We start from the raw sequence: 20,477 nt of genomic DNA on the forward strand, positions 1-20,477 counted from the left end.
CCACGATCATTTAAGGAAATAAAAGAAGTCCACTGTGGCCAGCATGCAGAGGTAGGAAGGTAGTATGAGACAGGAAAAGGAGAAAAATTCAATTCAGGCAAGGCTTCATAGGCTAGATCAAATACTTTGATCATTAGCCTGAGTAATAGGTGCATAGTCAGATTTTCAATAATCACTGTAGCTTCAGGGAGAAGAAGATCCATAAAGTCCAGTTGGAATGTTACTGTAGCCATCTAGGTTAGAGATGATTATTGACAGAACAGATGAAAAACAGTGGATGAATATTAAGAAACTAAAACCAGTAGGTTGGACGCTGTGGCTCATGCCTGTAATCGAGCGTTTTGGGAGGCCAAGGTGGGCAAATCACTTGAGGTCAGGAGTTGAGACCAGCCTGGACAACATGGTGAAACCTCATCTCCACAAAAAATAAAAATATTAGCCGAGTGTGGTGGCACAAGCCTATAATCCCAGCTACTTGGAAGGCTGAGGCAGGAGAATCACTTGAACCTGGGAGGCAGAGGTTGCAGTGAGCAGAGATTGCACTGCTGCACTTCAGCCTGGGTGGCAGAGTGAGACTGTCTCAAAAAAATAAATACATAAATAAAAATAAAAACAAAAACAGCATGTCGTACTGATGATTTGAATTATGTACAGCAAAGGAGAAAGAGGTATAAAGTGATTCCTAAGTTTTAATTTTGGACCTGGACAGAAGGTAATACTACTCATTGAGAAAAGAAACTTTCGGGCCGGGCGCGGTGGCTCAAGCCTGTAATCCCAGCACTTTGGGAGGCCGAGACGGGCAGATCACGAGGTCAGGAGATCGAGACCATCCTGGCTAACATGGTGAAACCCCGTCTCTACTAAAAAATACAAAAAACTAGCCGGGTGAGGTGGCGGGCGCCTGTAGTCCCAGCTACTCGGGAGGCTGAGGCAGGAGAATGGCGTGAACCCGGGAGGCGGAGCTTGCAGTGAGCTGAGATCCGGCCACTGCACTCCAGTCTGGGCAACAGAGCAAGACTCCGCCTCAAAAAAAAAAAAAAAAAGAGAAAAGAAACTTTCAAGGAGAATCAGGTTTAGAGGCCCAGAGATTGTGAAGATCCTAAGTTCCAATACGGCCATGTTTGCCCATGGTTGGCCATGTTGATGCAGATTGGTTAAAGAGAAAAGACCTAAAAGAGACTGACAATTAGTACTGGGCCTCTGTCCAGTTACCATACAGTGATTTCCACCCTATACAGTGATTTCATCCTTTTAGATGATAAACCCACCTATACACACAGAACTTCCAATTAACTTGTTAGGGCCTCTTTTTTTTTTTTTTTTTGAGACAGAGTTTCACTCTGTTGCCCATGCTGGAGTGCAGTGGCGCGATCTTGGCTCACTGCAAGCTCCACCTCCCGGGTTCAAGTGATTCTCCTGTCTCAGCTTCCCGAGTAGCTGTGATTACAGGTGCATGCCCAGCTAATTTTTTGTAGTTTTAGTAGAGACGGGGGTAAACCATATTAGCCAGGCTGGTTTCAAACTCCTGACCTCAAGTGATCCCCCTGCCTCAGCCTCCCAAAGTGCTGGGATTATAGGCGTGACCTGCAGGGCCTCACTCTTAAGCAAAAAAAGAAAAAAAAAAAAAAAAGAAGAAGAAGAATCACCAGTCATTAGGGTAAATTCTCTATCATGAAAGATGGAGATGAAAAGAAAGAAACTCAGTAAATAGACATGAGTGGCATGTTTATCCATTATTTTGATAGCAAAATTTTTATTTATGATTGACTCTTCTAAGACTTTCAGCAGTGCTCTCATCATGTCAACAGTTATCAGTATAGTAAAATAAAGATTTGAATCTTTAGTGAGTGTAGCCATTTATTTTTTTGTAAAGGAATTATCTCACTTTGGCTCCTTACCAACTGACTCTTCAAAGGTGATGGTGAGTTGTACTGTGTCATAAACAAAGGTGAATACAGCTTGATCATCACTCCACTCAACAACATCCCACTCAGACAAGCTGAAGAAAGATAAACAAGATTTTTAAAAAAGCATTTTTAAAATTAAGATAAAAGAGAACTTCTGATACCACCCTAACAGTACCAACAGCAGCTGCTAATGTTTTTCCACTGGACTGGGAGACAATATTTCAATTCAAATATTGTGAATGTACAAACTTAAGCTTTTAAAATAACTAAGAACTCAATCTTGAGTTGTATATTGGAGAAACACCAAGTGTAGGCAATGAAAAATATAAAATATTGAGAAATTATAATTCCATAGTTCTTCTACTCTATTTTCAACTTACTGCTGAGTACACCGACTCTTTTTGAAACAGCACTGTATAGGTTAAGAACACCAACACAATAAAATTACATCAATTGCTCCAGTCGCTTCAGACAACCACAAGGTACAGAATAAAACACAAACAAATGACACCTGCATTTCCTTACCTCAACTGATCCAGCAGTTCTTCAGTTTTATTTCTTTGTTTTTGCATAAAGTCTATTTGAGCAAGGGTCTGCTTTTTTTGCACCTCCAGTTCTAAGAGATTTCTGCAAATAAAAGCAGATATTCAGAGAGAGATAAGGCTTTTGTTAGAGAATTCAGACTCTATCAATATAAAAGGTTTATAATAAGAAGTCGCAGGCTACATGACTCCCCACTGAGGTAATAATGTTAGGTGTATGGCATCCATTTCTGCATTCTTAGTTGTTGTTGTTGTTTTTAATAAGCATTAATTTAGAAGTGCGTCTACCTGGGAAAGGCATAAATCATTGTTTTTCAAATTAGGATCCATGAAGATATCCTTGGGATTCACATGTTAAGATACTGTTTAAATATTACATTTATATTTTTGATAAAAAGCAAAAATATAAAAATATAAGCATAATGTAGATAAGATCTACTTTAAAACTGAGATGTCAGTTTTGCTTTTTTCTGCCTGTATTTGGTTTTGTTTAGTTGTAAGAGCTAAACAGAACGTATCTTTGTTAATCATTTTGCTAGTATCAATTTAATTTCAGCCAAACACTATCACCTGTCAAATTAATGTTGTCAACTAGAATTTTAGTGGTTTTGTCATTATTTCTATTTACTTTCTTTTAGATTTATAGTTGAATAAGATTTATAGGCCTAAGAAATATATACTTCACTTTTTTTTTTTTTTTTTTTGAGACAGAGTCTCGCTCTGTCGCCCAGGCTGGAGTGCAGTGGCTGGATCTCAGCTCACTGCAAGCTCCGCCTCCCGGGTTCACGCCATTCTCCTGCCTCAGCCTCCTGAGTAGCTGGGACTACAGGCGCCCGCCACCGCGCCCGGCTAATTTTTTGTATTTTTAGTAGAGACGGGGTTTCACTGTGGTCTCGATCTCCTGACCTTGTGATCTGCCCGCCTCGGCCTCCCAAAGTGCTGGGATTACAGGCGTGAGCCACTGCGCCCGGCTATACTTCATTTTATACTTGTTTATATTTGTATTTATTAAACAAAAAGGATACTGGTAGTATTCAAGCTTGAGAAACACTGTGGTGGATAAATGCCCTGTAAACAGTGTTTCAAAACTACTGTTGACTAAGATGGACTCTAGGTTTCCATTCAAAGTGGAGAAGCCCTGAGTCAGCCTAAGTCAAGACTCATGTCCCCAATTTTGTCAGTCTCTGGAGGCAGGAAGTCATCTAGCCTTCTGTAGTTTAGCATTATATTTTCTAACACTTGGATTAAAGGCTGACCTTTGAAGCTCCTCTTCTTCAGTTTTCAGCTGTTCCAATTCTTTGGAAAAAAAAGAAAAAAAAAAAAACAGAACAAACATATTAGAATGTTGCCACAAAAATCATGTTTTATTGAAAATTCTACCTAACTTAATCTCACCTAAGTATATAAACAAACTCAGAACAGAAGGGCTTCTCCCACACCCATTTATCTCCTTAAATAATTCAATTACCTTTCTCTGCAGCTCTCATTTCAGAATCCCATTTGTCCACAGGATTATCTTTTTCATCCTCCAAATTCTTAGCTTCTAAAATAGACAATATGTGTTAGAAAAATTCAGTAAAAAATAAGTGAAAAAGAAAACAAAATAAGGAAGAAAAAAAAGAATAATCCAGTCAAAAACAATTTATTAAACAACGAGAGATTGTTTCTTTGGTAGTAGAAAGTTTAGAAGTACCAGTCTGACGGCTTATATTTTTTTTTTCTGTGAAACAGAAAGTAAGGTAGTCAACAAAGGGGTGAAGTTTAGACTACGGAATTCATGTACTCGTGGTCAATTCAGTGCAAAAAACATGTACTAGGCACTTACTCTGAATGAAACATAGTCCTAGGGACTCTGAAGGACATGGAGAAAAAGAAGAGCTGATTCTTGCCTCCACTGAGCTTATAATTTAATCAGGAAGATAAACTATACAAAATAACTATAATACAATTAGATGTGATGGGTAAAATAAGAAGTACTAGCAAAAGAGCCGTGGGAGCTCAAGGAATATAGACTACTTTCTTTGGTGAAAAACAGGAGAATGTAGTATGCAGCAGCAAAGACAAGTAGAAATGATCAGGCTAGTGGCATGTGTCTGTAAGTGTCCAACTACTGAGGAGGCTGAAGAGGGAGGATTCCTTGAGCCCAGGAGTTTGAAGCTGCAGTGAGACTCTCTCTCTCTTTTTTTTTTTTTTTTAAAAAAAAGGCAAGTGTAGTGGTTCACGCCTGTAATCCTAGCACTTTGGGAGGCTGAGACGGGCAGATCACTTGCAGCCAGGAGTTTTGAGACCAGCCTGGCCAAGATGGTGAAACACCATCTCTACTAAAAATACAAAAATTAGCTGGGGGTGGTGGTGCATGCCTGTAATCTCAGCTATTTGGGAGGATGAGGCACAAGAATTTCTTGAATCCAGGAGGCAGAGGTTACAGTGAGCCGAGACCATGCCACTGCACTCCAGCCTGGGTGACAGAGCGAGACTTTGTCTCAAAAAGTGGCCAAACTGCATAAAAATAGCAATGTTTGGTTGGAATTTAAGACGTGTATGGGAGTAGTAACAAATCATGTAAATCTGAATACAACTGTGGAGGATATGAAATGTCAAGCTCAGAAGTTTGGACCTTTTTTTTTCCCTTTAAGCCATCCACAGAGAAAGTTAAGTTTGGGTCGGGCATCGTGGCTCACGCCTGTAATCCTGGCACTTTGGGAGGCCGACGCGGGTGGATCACCTGAGGTCGGGAGTTTGAGATCAGCCTGACTAACATGGAGAAACCCCATCTCTACTAAAAATGCACAAAAAAAAAAAAAAAAAACTAGCCGGGCCCGGTGGGGGATGCCTGTAATCCCAGCTACTCAGGAGGCTGAGGCAGGAGAATGGCTAAACCCGGGAGGCGGAGCTTGCAGTGAGCTGAGATCTGGCCACTGCACTCCAGCCTGGGCGACAGAGCAAGACTCCGCCTCCAAAAAAAAAAAAAAAAAGAAAGTTAAGTTTGGACTTTACTTTGTAATAAATGGAAAGAAATTTTTCAGAGGAGTAACATTGATGAAAACTGTCTTTCATAATTATTAATCTGGCAGCAATGTGCAGTTTGGACTGGAAGGAGGCAGAATAATGGTAAGAATGTATAAAGGTTAGATAGAAGACTAAAATAGCACATTTCAGAATTAAGATGAGCCTTAATGGGAAAGGGAAATAAACACATGAGATACTGAAGCTGCGGATGACAGGACTTGTTAAGAGAACCTCAAAGACAATGAAAGTATTGAGCCTTTTACAATGTATAAGAATTGTGACTGCTATAAATAAAGATGAGAAACATCATAAGAGAGAACAAGTTTTTGGATTTAATTTTTGAGCTGGGAGAATGTATTTAAATTTATTTATTTATTTAGTTCACTCTGTCACACAGGTTGGAGTGCAGTGGTGTGATCTTGCCTCACTGTAGCCTTGACCTCCTGGGCTCAAGAGATCTTCTTGCCTCAGCCTCCCAAGTAGCTAGGACTACAGGCATGTGCTACCACAGAGCTAAACTTTTGTTTTTTATAGAGGTAGTGTCTTGCTATGTTGCCCAGACTGTATTCAGAGTTTAAGGTGTTTAAGGATATTTTTGCATACAGGTTCAGAAGGAAGCTAGAAATTAAGTCTGGAACTCAAGAGAGAGAGGCTAAAGATGCCCTCACCTGAAATGATTATAAGCTACTTTAGGGCAAAAACTGTGTCTTAAATATTTTTATTTCTTTTCTGATATTAAGCACAGTACCTGGCATGCCGTACATACTCAAAAAATGCTTGAGGAATTTAAATTTGGGAATCAGTCACATAATTATTAAGGCAGACGAAAGCACTGGGGGAGAGAATATAGAAAAGAATAGGTGATAAAATATAAATCCCCACAAGGGATCAGTTAGAGAAAGAGAGGCCAACAGAGAAGCTGGATGGAGCAGCCAGGAGAAAACAACTGGGTCAAGGTAGTGCATTATCACAGAGATTAAGGGAGATGAACATTTCAGGAAGAAAATAACAGTCATCAGTGTCAAATGCCGAAACAGGTCAAAATGGCTAAGGACTGAGAAGAACAAAATTTGATGACTATGCAGAATCATGTGATCTTTGAGAAAGCAGTTTCAGGAGAGTAACTCTAAAAAGTTGGGATTATGAAAGGCCAAACTGAAAAGATACAGTTTTCAAACTGAGATAAATTCATCTATTAAAAAACACAAAATTACAGTCTAGGTTATCTTGAGAAGCTCTTGATTGTATTATGGATGACTATAGTAAAGGAACTTTAATTTGCTCTAATTTACTTATTTATGTATTTGTTTTATTATTATTATTTTTGAGATGGAGTCTCACTCTGTCACCCAGGCTGGAGTGTAGTGGCGCAATACTGGCTCACTGCAACCTCCGCATCCTGGGTTCAAGGGATTCTCCTGCCTCAGCCTCCTGAGTAGCTGGGACTACACGCGCCCACCACCACGCCCAGCTCATTTTTAAATTTTTAGTAGAGATGGGGTTTCACCATGTTGGTCAGGCTGGTCTCAAACTCCTGACCTCAAGTGAGCTGCCCAGCTCAGCCTCCCAAAGTGCTGGGATTACAGGCGTGAGCCACTGTGTACAGCCAATTTACTCTAATTTAATATCTCAAGTTGCTAAAAAAGTCTTCAATATTGTGGTATCAACATTCTCTACTGTAGGAGAGCATTTAGATACAATTAAATTTTTTTTTTGGAAAAGTATTTAAAATACTTTACCTGTTTCCATCTCACTAAGGCAGTTATCGATCTTCTTAAGTATTTTATCCATCTCATCTATCTTTATTTGAAGTTTCTCCCTCTCATTCTAAATACAAAAGATTATAGACTGTCAGGTTAAACCTCTAAAGAAAAGATTATAAATGGTTCAGATTGCTCACATAATTGCTCTATCATGATCACAAACAGTCAAATCTTTTTTTTTTTTTGAGACGGAGTCTCGCTCTGTTGCCCAGGCTGGAGCGCAGCGGCTCGATCTCGGCTCACTGCAAGCTCCGCCTCCCGGGTTCACACCATTCTCCTGCCTCAGCCTCCCGAGTAGCTGGGACTACAGGCGCCCGCCACCACGCCCGGCTAATTTTTTGTATTTTCAGTAGAGATGGGGTTTCACCGTGTTAGCCAGGATGGTCTCGATCTCCCGACCTTGTGATCTGCCTGCCTCGGCCTCCCAAAGTGCTGGGATTATAGGTGTGAGCCACCACGCCCAGGCCACAAACAGGCAAAACTTAAAATGAAGGTCAAAGCTTTAAGTTGGAACTTAAAAAATAAAAGATAATTTTATTAAAATAAGTTTTAGCCAAAAGAACTCCGGAAAATAAGTTTATTTTATAAATTTAATAAAATATTTTATTAAAAGAAAATGAAATAATTTAAAAAGCATATTGACATAAAACTAATTTTGGTACTTTATTTTAGCATTTATATAAGTGTTCCATGGAATACAATATATTAATATTTATTACTTAAAAACATTTCTATGATGAACTAAACATGGGAAACAGTGGTCAAAAAGAATTACAGCATTTATGCTTAGACTTTAAAAAATTGTATTTCTCTGAAAGGGCATATTGCTTGCAACATTTCCCATACTTATTTGCCAATGGAAAGTTTTTTAATGCAGAGCCTTTTAAAGAAGCTAATCATTTTGGGAAATGCTGCTTTAAACACATGTACATAACATATACAGCTTAGTATGGACTATGAAGAAGATAATACTATGGTATAGTCCTTAGCAATGGGAGACCAGAATCCTATATATTTTATTTCAGTGTGTATAATGGATAATAGTATTTGAGATTAGACATAGGTCCACATTAGTAATTATATTCCAGTATTACTCAAGATGCCAGGATTTGCCACTTTTGACAAATTGAACCTTACCTCTTAATTGTAAGTTTTTGCCCAAGTCTTATTCACATGTCTTCGAAGGAAGATTCTTCATATTCTATAACCACTATAAAGTAATTTTAATATCTCTTTCTATGATATTAACTGTCTCAAATTACCTGAGCTGACTGCACCAGCTTGCCATACAGAGCCACTTTTCCTTGGTGAGTGAAGACTTTAGTCATCTTGGTAAAACGTGATTTTATTTTGTTAAGGTAAATTCCAAAGGCCTTCAGCTGGAAGGGAAAGTTAGAGAGTACATTGTACTAGAACAAATGAGTCAGAAGAGGTAAATGGATTTGCCTATCCTAAGGCAGGACATTTGTCATTGGCAAATTTAATTCCATATAATTGTTGTCTAAGACCAGAAAAAAGATTGCAGTTTTGATTCCTGCCTTTAATTCACTTATTCATATTATGAATTAGAAAATGACAGGCTCCTAGTTAATGAAACTTTTTAATATATTAGGGCACATTTATAAAATGGGTCGCTTGCTATTTAATCAATTAAAGTAAATCTTTTCTTCGTCTAAATCTAAGTGAAAGGCAAATAGCCAGGAGGGAACTCTAAATAAACGTCAACTATAGTTCATATATTAAATTGATCTCAGGTTTGAAAAGATTACATATTAACAATTGTGTGTAATTAAATAAGACCCTGGTACCACATTACACCTAAAAAATAAGTTAAATAACTCATCACTGATGACCAAGTAACAGTTACTTATTTCACAATAAACATTGATCAGAATGTCTTTACTGATTCCCATTCAGAAAATGAGACAAAAGTACCTCGTCGTCAGAGCAGTGTCTCATTTTTTCCCACAGGTTCTTATTTATATCAGCCAACAGCTTATCTTGGTTCAATGCAGAAAGCTTTAATCTAAAATACAGAAAAGTTAATAAGCACAGGGTTCAGAAGCCAGTTTGAACGAACCAGCCCAGATCTACAGTCAGGCTTAATTTAATTCTTCCTAGTTTTTTTCTACATAATAAGAGGGGAATTCATTCAAGAAAAGCTTGATTATTCAATCTGATTATTCACTTGAATAACAGTTCAAGAATGTCATAAATCAAAAAAACTTCTGTCACTAATAGAATTCTCATCTCAACATACCAACTTGTTCCAATGTGAAACATTTTGCTTATAAAGAATCCTAAGGTCTGTCAATGATTGCTGCTATAAAGTTGTAGCTACTGTTATTATCATTATTATTATTATTATTGAGACGGAGTCTCACCCTGTCGCCAGGCTGCCAGGCTGGAGTGCAGTGGTGCAATCTTGGCTCACTGCAGTCTCCACCTTCTGGGTTCAAGCAATTCTCTTGCTTCAGCCTTTGCCTCAGCCTCCCGGTTAGCTGGTAATACAGGTGCGTGCCACCACGCCCACTTAATTTTTTTGTATATTATTTTAATAAAAGTTCCTGGCCAGGTGCGGTGGCTCACGTCTGTAATTCCAGGACTTTGGGAGGCCGAGGTGGGCAGATCACGGGGTCAGGAGATAGAGATCATCCTGGCTAATGTGGTGAAAACCTGCCTCTACTAAAAATAAAAAATTAGCTGGGTGTGGTGGCGGGCGCCTGTAGTCCCAGCTACTCGGGAGGCCGAGGCAGGAGAATGGCATGAACCTGGGAGGCGAATTTCTCAGTGAGCCAAGATTGCGCCTGGGTGACAGAGTGAGGCTCTGTCTCAAAAAATTAATAAATAAAAAATAAATAAAACTTTCCAATTCAGTTCAAAGTCATATTTCACATTTTTAGAATAGCATTTATAAGAGCAGCAAAGCTATTATAGTCTCAATATATATTAGTATTTTGTTAATAAATGGAGAAAATAAATATCTAACGGAAATAAAAGATCTCTTGTAGAGGATATATGCAGGCACACAGATGCAAAATCAAACAGTAAAGCACAACTAAACCGACTGCTCATTGAGTGTAAGATCCTCTTTCATTCAAAATAAACATTCTCAGCTGGTGCGGTGGTTCAAGGCCTGTAATCCTAGCACTTTGGGAGGCTGAGGTGGGTGGAGTTCAAGACCAGCCTGGCCAACATGGTGAAACCCCGTCTCTACTAAAAATACAAAAACTAGCCCAGCATGTTGGCGGGCACCTGTAATCCCAGCTACCCGGGAGGCTGAGGCAGGTGAATTGTTTGAATCCAGGATGCGGCAGTTGCAGTGAGCTGAGATGGCGCCACTACACTCTAACCTGGGCAACATGGCAAGACTCTTGTCTCAATTAAAATAAACAAAGAAACAAAGAAACAAACAAACAAACATTCTCAGGAAAATCCTGACCCAGCCAATTCTTTCCAACAACATGAAGATATAAGATTTGCCAGTTTTGTTCAGTGATGAACCCCAGTGCATCGTATAGTACACTGGCAGATATAGGTGCTCAATAAATATTTGTTAAATGAACAGAATCAGGCAAATCTGAAATATCTTACATTTCTGATTTTAAAACTACATAATTCTTTTAAAAATTTTTTAATATTCTTTTTCTTCTACTTCTAAAACACAGATAATTCTTAAAGATTATTTTATTTCTTTTCTGTTAGATTGGTTCAAATTTAGTTGGATAGTCCCAGATGAGTATGACATAAACATTATTCTGAGTTTTAAAGTCTGATTTACCTAAGGGAATCTAGATATATCTAATTTGTAAATCAGTCTGCAGTATTTACGTATACCATAGCAATGAGCTATCTTCTAAGTAAAACCATGTTCTTTCATATACGTAAACAAGCGTAAATGTGGTAAAATTATACACTCAAAGGCAATCTGATTTCAGGCACTATATACAGATTGAGTACCCCTTATCTGAAATGCTTGGGACCAGAAGTATTTTGGATTTTGGACTATTCGGATATATGAGAAATCTTGCGGGTGAAACCCAAGCCTAAACGTAAAATTTATTTATGTTTCATATATACCTTGTACACATAGTTTGAAGGTAGTTTTATACAATATTTTAAACAATTTTGTGCATGAAACAAAGTTTGTGTAAAGTACTTAAGTATTTATGTGTGGAATTTTCCACTTGCATCATGTTGGCGGCTAAAACGTTTTGATTTTGGAGCATTTCAGATTTCCAATTTCCATATTAGGGTTACTCATCTTGCATAAATCTCTAAAGGGTATTTTCTTTTGAAGATGTTCTCTAGCAATCAACTTATGATACCATAATCTAATAATTACTGTTTATTCTTATTAAGGACCTACTTTTTCCCAAGAACGGTATGAAAACAATTTATATACGCCATTTCTATTGTTCATATCTATTGGCCGAGTAGGTTTTATTAACCCCACTTGATGGATTTGGAAATGAAGGTTAAATGACTTACCCAAGGCTACACAGCTAGTGTTGAAACCAAGATTGAGCTTCAATCTGACTACAAGGCCAAAGCTCTTTCTCCCACATCACACTGCCAATTAATGCCATCAACTTTACCCCATGCCAGTGTTATTCAATCAAAACCTTACCACACAAACTATTCACTGATCCCTCCCCTCCCCTCAAAAAAACACACATAAAAATTAAAGCTTTCATACTCTTCAATCTTTTGGCGACGAGCCTCACAATCTTCTCTATAAATCTGTATCTTGGGTCGGTAAACATACTGACTTAACATCAGGTCTTCTGGAGTAGGTGGTGTGTTTATAGTAAACTGGAAAAAAAAAATTCAGTCCCTGAGAACTGGTATCTTGTAGACAAAACCATATATAAGAATTAACTCAAATTTCAGAGTGCCTATTTTACAACGTTCTATAAAGAAAAATTTGAATACTCCATCAAGTTCACAATGCCAGTAAGCAAAAAATTAGAATCTAAATTCAAGTCTCTGATTTCTAAGTCCCTTTCCCCATATATGTTTACTGGAACTGTGGTTTTTCTTACTCACATGGGAATGACAGTAGTTTGAATATGGCTATGTTAAGAAAATAAATACTACCTAAAAATTCAAACTTACCAGGAACGCTTTTTAATTTTTTTTTTAAGCCAGTTTCCTAGTAACTATTCCCATTCTCTAGCCATGATCCTTACTCTATCCCAGGCTGAACTCAAACTTTTCTGGCATATCCTCCAATTATAAAATAAGGCAGGGAAAATTTGGTTATTTAAAAATGTTTTTATAGCACTAATCCAATGGCTTTGATGTCCTTGATGCAGTATTGAAAAAATCAAGTCAGGGCTGGGTTTAGTGGATCACACCTGTAATCCCAGCACTTTGGGAGGTGGCAGGCAGATCACTTGAGGTCAGGAGTTTGAGACTAGCTTGGCCAAATGGTGAAACCCTGTCTCTTCTAAAAATACAAAAATTAGCTGGGCATGGTGGCACACGCCTATAGTCCCAGCTACTCTGGAAGCTGAAGCAGGATAACTGCTTGAGCCCGGGAGGTGTAGGTTGCAGTGAGCCAAGATTCCACCACTGTACTCCAGCCTGGGCAACAGAGCAAGATTCCATCAAAAAAAAAAAAAGAAAGAAAAGAAAGAAAGAAAGAAAAGAGAAAAATCAAGTCAGCTCCTTATTTACAAAAATCAAACAAAACCCCACAAATGAACCTCCAACTCCGAGGCTCAAGCGATCTTCCTGCCTCATCCTCTCCAGTAGCTAGGAGTACAGGTGTGTCACCATGCCTGGCTAATTTTAAAATTTTTTGTAGAGATAGGGTCTTGCTACGTTGCCCAGCAATTCGTTGTTTTGAATTTCTGGCCTCAAGTGATTCTCCTGCCTCAACCTCCCAAAGCACTGGGATTACAGATGTTAGCCACTGTCTCCAGCTATGACTAAACTTTTTTTTTTTTTTTGAGATGGGGTCTGGCTGTCACCTAGGCTGCAGTGTAATGGTGTGATCACGGCTCATTGCAGCCTCAGCCTCCCGGGATCAAGCAATTCCCCAGCCTCAGTCTGCCAAGAAGCTAGGACTACAGGTGCATGCCAGCCACCACGCTTGGCTAATTAAAACAAAATTTTTTTTTTTTTGAGATTAAGTTTTGCTCTTGTTGCTCAGGCTGGAGTGCAGTGGAGTGATTTCAGCTCATTGCAACCTCCACCTTGTGGCTTCAAGTGATTCTCCTGTCTCAGCCTCCACAGTAGCTGGGATTACAGGTGTGTGCCACCATGCCTGGCTATTTTTGTATTTTTAGTAGATATAGGGTTTCACCATGTTGGCCAGGCTGGTCTCGAACCCCTGGCCTCAGGTGATCTGCCCACCTCGGCTTCCCAAAATGCTGGGATTATAGACATGAGCCATCATGCCTGGCCAAATTTTTTTTTTTTAGGTATGGGGTTTTGCTGCGTTGCCCAGGATGGTCTCAAACTCCTAGACTCAAGTGATCCTCTTGCTCTGGTCTTCCAAAGTGCTGGGATTATGAGCATGAGCCACTGCACCCAGCCAAAAAAAAAAAAAAAAAAAAGATGTTTAAGGCTAGACTTAAACATAACAATCAAAACTGTATGTACTGGTTAAAAAAGAAATGGAAGGCTGGGCACAGTGGCTCATGCCTGTAATCCCAGCACTTTGGAAGGCCGGGGCAGGCGGATCACCGGAGTTTGGGAGTTCATAACCAGTCTGACTAACAATAGAGAAACGCTGTCTCTACTAAAAATACAAAATTAGCCAGGTGTGGTAGCACATCCTGTAATCCCAGCTACTCGGGAAGCTGAGGCAGGAGAATTGCTTGAACCCGGGAGGTGGAGGCTGCAGTGAAACAAGATAGCGCCATTGCACTCCAGCCTGGGCAACAAGAGCAAAACTCTGTCTCAAACAAAAAAAGAAAAGAAAAAAGAAAAAAGAAAAAAAAAAAGAAATGGCAGACGGGCGTGGTGGCTCACACCTGTAATCCCAACACTTTGGGAGGCCAAGGCAGGCAGATCACCTGAGGTCAGGAGTTCAAGACCAGCCTGGCCCACCTGGCAAAACCCCGTCTCTACTAAAAAATACAAAAACTAGCCGGGCGTGGTGGCGGGCACCTGTAATCCCAGCTACCTGGGGGGCTGAGGTGGGAAAATCGCTTGAACCCGGGAGGTGGAGGTTGCAGTGAGTTGAGATCGCACCATTGCACTCCAGACTGGGTGACAGAGCAAGACTCTGTCTCAAAAAAAAAAAAAGAAAAAAAGAAAGAAAAGAAAAATAAATGGCAGACCTGGGCACAGTGGCTCATGCTGTAATCCCAGGAGGCTGAGGCAGAAGGATCACTTGAGGATAGGAACTTGAGACCAGCCTGAGAAACACAGCAAGAGCTTGTCTCTAAAACAGTTTTTAAACTTTAGTTGGGCATGTTGAGAGACCCCATCTCTAAATATAAATATGACAACACTAGAACCCAGATTATCCTCCCCTCCCCTCTCCTTTTTCCCTTTTCCCTGTTCTTTTCTCTTCTCTTCTTTTCTTTTTGGAGATGGAGTCTCGCTCTGTCACCCAGGCTGGAGTGCAGTGGTGTGATCTTGGCTCACTGTAACTTCTGCCTCCTGGGTTCAAGGTTCAGGCAATTCTCCTGCCTCAGTCTCCCGAGTAGCTGGGACTACAGGTGCATGCTGCCACGCCTGGCTACTTTTTTTGTATTTTTAGTAGAGACAGGGTTTCACCGTGTTGCCCAGGCTGGTCTCGAACTCCTGAGCTCAGGCAATCTGCCTGCCTTGGCTTCCCAAAGTGCTGGGATTACAGGTGTGAGCCACCGTGCCCAATCAAGTATTTTGGAATTTTTTTCATATGTTTAGAATATTGCATATACATAATGAGATATCTTGGAGATGGAACATGTCTATACAAGAAATTAATTTATGTTTCATATACATCTTTTTTTTTTGAGACAGAGTCTTGCTCTGTTGCCCAGCCTGGAATGCAGTGGTGCGATCTCGGCTCACTGCAAGCTCCACCTCCCGGGTTCACGCCATTCTCCTGCCTCAGCCTCCCAAGTAGCTGGGACTACAGGCGCCTGCCACCTCGCCCGGCTAGTTTTTTGTATTTTTTAGTAGAGACGGGGTTTCACCATGTTAGCCAGGGTGGTCTCAATCTCCTGACCTTGTGATCTGCCCGTCTCGGCCTCCCAAAGTGCTGGGATTACAGGCTTGAGCCACCGCGCCTGGCCTCATATATATCTTACACTCATAGCCTGACAGTAATTTCATACAATATTTTAAATAATTTGCATGAAACAAAGCTTATATACATTGAACCATCATAAAGCAAAGGTATCACTACCTCAGCCACCCATGTGGACTATCTGTGGCTGTTTGGCATCACCATCATTCTTGACTCACAGTACATTTTGACAGCAACCCATTCATTACATGAGGTCAGGTGTGAAATTTTCCATTTGTGGTATCATGTCAGCACTGAAAAATTTTGGGTTTTAGAGCATTTCAGATTTTTTATTTTTTGGATTAGGGATGCTCAACCTGGAGTAGATCACTTCTTTACAACCCCTAATGAATTAATGGCTGCATACACGTCATCACCAGACATTATCCTAATGGATTACAAGTATGAAGTAAACTTGAAAAAAAAGAAAACTCTGTTAATCTGATCAAGCCTATTATCAATTTACAAAAAAAAAAACAAGGGCAGAGAAATATTTGGGCATGCACAATTAGCAACATCTGGACTGTGGTAAACTCTACAGGAAAAACCTGATTTCTTCATTAAAAGGAAGGAAAGAAAGAAAAAAAAAGAAGATTAAAAATATTTTTAAAATACAAAAAAAAAAAAAGACGAAAAAAAGAAAAAGCGATGGAAAAGGACCTTATAGATTATAAGACTAAAGAGAGATTTCAACTAATTGGCCATGTTTGAATCTCATTTGGATCCCAAGGTAACAAACTGGGGGAAAAAAAAGGCATGAGACGATCAGGGAAATATAAACACTGACTGAATAATCAATCATTTTATGGTATGATTATGATATTGGATATGTTTTTAAAATAAGAGTCTTCATCTTTTTAGGGAATATATACTGAAATACTTATAGACTGATGATGTTTGGGGTTTGCATCACAATAATGGGGGGCAGGGGAAATTTCTATACACGAAATTAATTTATGTTTCATATATATCTTTTTTTTTTTTTTTTTTTGAGACAGAGTCTCACTCTGTTGCTCAGGCTGGAGCTCAGTCGCGTGATCTCAGCTCACTGCAGCCTCCATCTCCCCGGTTCAAGTGATTCTCCCACTTCAGCCTTGCGAGTAGCTGGGACTACAGGCATGCACCACCACTTTCAGCTAATTTTAGTTTTTTTTTGGTAGAGCAGGGTTTCACCATGTTGGCCAGGCTGGTCTCGAACTCCTGACCTTAAGTGATCCTCCTGCCTAGGCCTCCCAAAGTACTGGGATTACAGGTGTGAGCCATAGCACCAAGACAAGAGGTGATAATTTCTGAAGTTGGGTGACAGACACACAGGGGGTTAATAAAACTATTCTCTATTTTCTGATATGTTTGAAATTTCCTATAATACTAAAATTTTTTTAAAAAGGAGGTTTCATCATAAACTTTCATAACACATAAAAGGAAGCACAAGATGACGTTTCCAGAGATCTGCTAGGAACTCACGCCTGTAATCCCAGCACTTTGGCACTTTGGGAGGCCGAGGTGGGCAGATCACCTGAGGTCAGGAGTTCGAGACCAGGCTGGCCAACATGGCAAAATCCCATGTCTACTAAAAATAGGAAAATTAGCCAGGCATGGTGTTGGGCACCTGTAACCCCAGCTACTGGGGAGGCTGAGGCAGGGAGAATAACTTGAACCTGGGAAGTGGAGGTTGCAGTGAGCTGAGATCACGCCACTGCACTCCAGCCTGGGCGACAGAGTGAGACTCCGACTCAAAAAAAAAAAAAAACCCCAAAAAACACAACAGTTCCTCAACCTTATACGGGATGTGAGTTACAGTGCTTTGCCCTGAGTCACTACATGAGCATGCAGGGGGTCATGGGCCTCTACAATAGCATCTTCTGCTCATGCTGCCAACTGAGTTCCTGCCACTGTACGTATATGGGAGCTGTGTACATGTCTATGAGGGCTGGCACACATCTCTCCCCCTGCCTCAAGAATACATTCCCCAGGTGGGTGCAGTGGCTCACGCCTATAATTTTGGCACTTTGGGAGGCCAAGGTGGGCAGATCATCTGAGGTTGGGAGTTTGAGACCAGTCTGACCAATACGGGGAAACCCCACCTCTACTAAAAATACAAAATTAGCCAGGCGTGGTAGCACATGCCTGTAATCCTAGCTACTTGCGAGGCTGAGGCAGGAGAATCGCTTGAACCCGGGAAGCAGAGGTTGCAGTGAGCCGAGATCGTGCCACCGCACTCCAGCCTGGTCAAGAAGAGCGTAATTTCATCTCAAAAAAAAAAAAAAATTCCCAAATTCCTCTACCCTAAAAGAGCCACAGTCATTTAAATCCTGAAACAGATTCCCACAGCCATGAACCTCATTTTCCATGGTCCATATATAATCCATCTCTTTGGCCTTTTCCTATTTTGGGATTATCAACTTCTTTCCTGAAGTACCCTGAACTCTCTTCCCATTTTGATAAGTTTGTTCCCAGATGTATTTTCCTATCATTGCCCCTCCTGACTTCAGCAAGACCTGGGAGGAAAGGGGAAGATTCATAACATCAATTTGTCAAGGATCAATTCGTAAAGCATCCTCTCCCTCCTTCACCCTGCCAGCATCCTCTCTGTTCCTATCCTTCCCCTCTGGTCTCCTCTGTTTGGTCTTGGTCACCTGATACTCTTTCTACTTTTCTTATAAAGGGAAAGTAAAAAGAGTATTAGCCCCTGGATGCACACTTAAGCTCCTTTCTCCTCCCTATCGACAGCTGAGGCAAGAGGATTCTACTGGCAAGGGGTAGCTATCATGGCAATGAGGCTGAAGCCCAAAAAGGGTGTGCCCATCTTCCCAATTTCTATTCTTGATTTACCTTTTGCATTCAAATATATAATTCTCCAGGAATTGATTTGTTTCTAAACAGCTTTATGGAGATATAATTCACATACAATGCAATCCATCCATTTAAGTATACAATTAAATGAATTTTAAGGTATATTCACGTGCCAGGCGCAGTGGCTCATGCCTGTAATCCCAGCACTTTGGGAGGCCAAGGTGGGCAGATCACGAGGTCAAGAGTTCGAGACCAGCCTGGCCAAAAGGGTGAAACCCTGTCTTTACTAAGAACACAAAAATTGGCCAGGTGTGGTGGCATGTGCCTGTAATCCCAGGTACTTGGGAGGCTGAGGCAGGAGAATCTCCTGAACCTGGAAGGCGGAGGTTACAGTGAGCCGAGATCGTGCCACTGCACTCCAGCCTGGGCAACAAGAATGAAACTTGGTCTCAAAAACAAACAAACAACAACAATAACAAAAACCTAAGATACAAACACACACATTAGCCTAGGCCTACAGAGGGTCAAAATCATTAATATCATTGTCTTCCACCTCCACTTCTTGTTCTACTGGAAGGTCTCGAGGAACAGTAACACTCATGGAGCTATCATCTCCTATGATAACAACGCCTTCTTTTGGAATAACTCCTGCAGGACTTGCCTAAGGCTGTTTTACAGTTAATTTGTTTTATTTATAAGTTGGAGCACGCTCTAAAATAACAATAAGGGCCAGGCATGGTGTCTTGCACCTGCAATCCCAGTACTTTGAGGGGCAAGATAGGATTGCTTGAGGCCAGGAATTTGATACCAGCCTGGTCGACAGAGCGAGATCGCATCTCTATGAAATATTTAAAAATTAGCCTGGTGTGGTGGCTTGTGCATATAATCCTAGCTACCTGGGAGGCTGAGGCAAGAGAATCACTTGAGCACCGGAGTTTGAAGCTGCAGTGAGCCAGGGTCATTATACTCTGGCCTGGGTGACAAAGTGAGATTCTGGTTCAAAAAAATAAAATAACATAACAATAAAGAGTACAGTATAGGCCGGGCGCGGTGGCTCAAGCCTGTAATCCCAGCACTTTGGGAGGCCGAGACGGGCGGATCACGAGGTCAGGAGTTTGAGACCATCCTGGTTAACCTGGTGAAACCCCGTCTCTACTAAAAAATACAAAAAACCAGCCGGGCGAGGTGGCGGACACCTGTAGTCCCAGCTACTCAGGAGGCTGAGGCAGGAGAATGGCGTAAACCCAGGGGGCGGAGCTTGCAGTGAGCTGAGAGCCCGCCACAGTTCTTCCCGCCGAACAAAAAAAGAATCTTCTTTAAAAAAAAAAAAAAAAAAAAGAGTACAGTATAGTAAAAGTATAGTAAATACATAAAACAGCAACCTAATGGTTTGTCATCTTTATCAAGTACTATGTTACTGTACATAATTATAGGTACTACACTTTAATAGGAATGGCAGCGCAGGTTTGTTTACATTAGCATCACAACAAACATGTGAGTAATGTGTTGTGCTACATCACCACAATGTCACTAGACTGGGAATTTTCCAGCTCCATTATATATATATATTTGTTTTTTGAGACAGAGTTTTGCTCTGTTGCCCAGGCTGGAGTGCAGTGGCGTGACCTTGGCTTACTGCAGCCTCCACCTCCTGGGTTCAAGTGATTCAGTAGCTGGGACTCCAGGCACACGCCATTATGCCTGGCTAATTTTTGTAGAGACAGAGTTTTGCCATGTTGGCCAGGCTGGTCTCAAACTCCTGGCCTCAAATGATCCACCCGCCTTGGCCTCCCAAAGTGCTGGGATTATAGGTGTGAGCCACCATGCCTGGCCTCCATAAAAATCTTATGGGACCGCCTGTGTATATGTGGTTCACTGTTGACCAAAATGTCCCTATGCAGCACATGACTGTTATTTGGAAAAATATCTTTTCAGATCCTTTGATCATTTTTAAATTGGGTTGTATTTTATTTATTTAAATAGAGACAGGGTCTCACTGTTTTTATTTATTTATTTAAATAGAGATGGGGTCTCACTATGTTGCCCAGGCTGGTCTCAAACTCCTGAGCTCAAGCAGTCCTCTAGTCTAGGCCACTCAAAGTGCTAAGATTACAGGCATGAGCTACCAAGCCAGGCCTAAATTGGACTGTAATTTTATTATTGAGTTGTAAGAGTTCTTTATCTATTTTGGATAAAGCTTCTTTTTTTTTTTTTTTTTTTTTTTTTTTTT

The 20,477-nt window shown here is 40.5% G+C and overlaps 1 protein-coding gene across 1 annotated transcript in view; it reads right to left on the reverse strand.

The window, feature by feature from the left end:
• KNL1 (kinetochore scaffold 1) overlaps positions 1-20,477 on the reverse strand; it is a 73,762-nt gene that overhangs the window by 11,373 nt on the left and 41,912 nt on the right. Inside the window, exons 14-21 of the mRNA XM_026456349.2 lie at positions 11,921-12,036; positions 9,157-9,247; positions 8,484-8,600; positions 7,198-7,285; positions 3,918-3,992; positions 3,706-3,745; positions 2,433-2,534; positions 1,899-1,999 (exon numbers count right to left, since the gene is read on the reverse strand). Coding sequence (XP_026312134.1) covers positions 1,899-1,999; positions 2,433-2,534; positions 3,706-3,745; positions 3,918-3,992; positions 7,198-7,285; positions 8,484-8,600; positions 9,157-9,247; positions 11,921-12,036 — 730 coding nt within the window. The remainder of the gene's footprint in view (positions 1-1,898; positions 2,000-2,432; positions 2,535-3,705; positions 3,746-3,917; positions 3,993-7,197; positions 7,286-8,483; positions 8,601-9,156; positions 9,248-11,920; positions 12,037-20,477) is intronic.

The sequence above is a fragment of the Piliocolobus tephrosceles genome, chromosome 6 (genome assembly GCF_002776525.5).
Source record: "Piliocolobus tephrosceles isolate RC106 chromosome 6, ASM277652v3, whole genome shotgun sequence".
NCBI classification, from domain to species: domain Eukaryota; kingdom Metazoa; phylum Chordata; class Mammalia; order Primates; family Cercopithecidae; genus Piliocolobus; species Piliocolobus tephrosceles.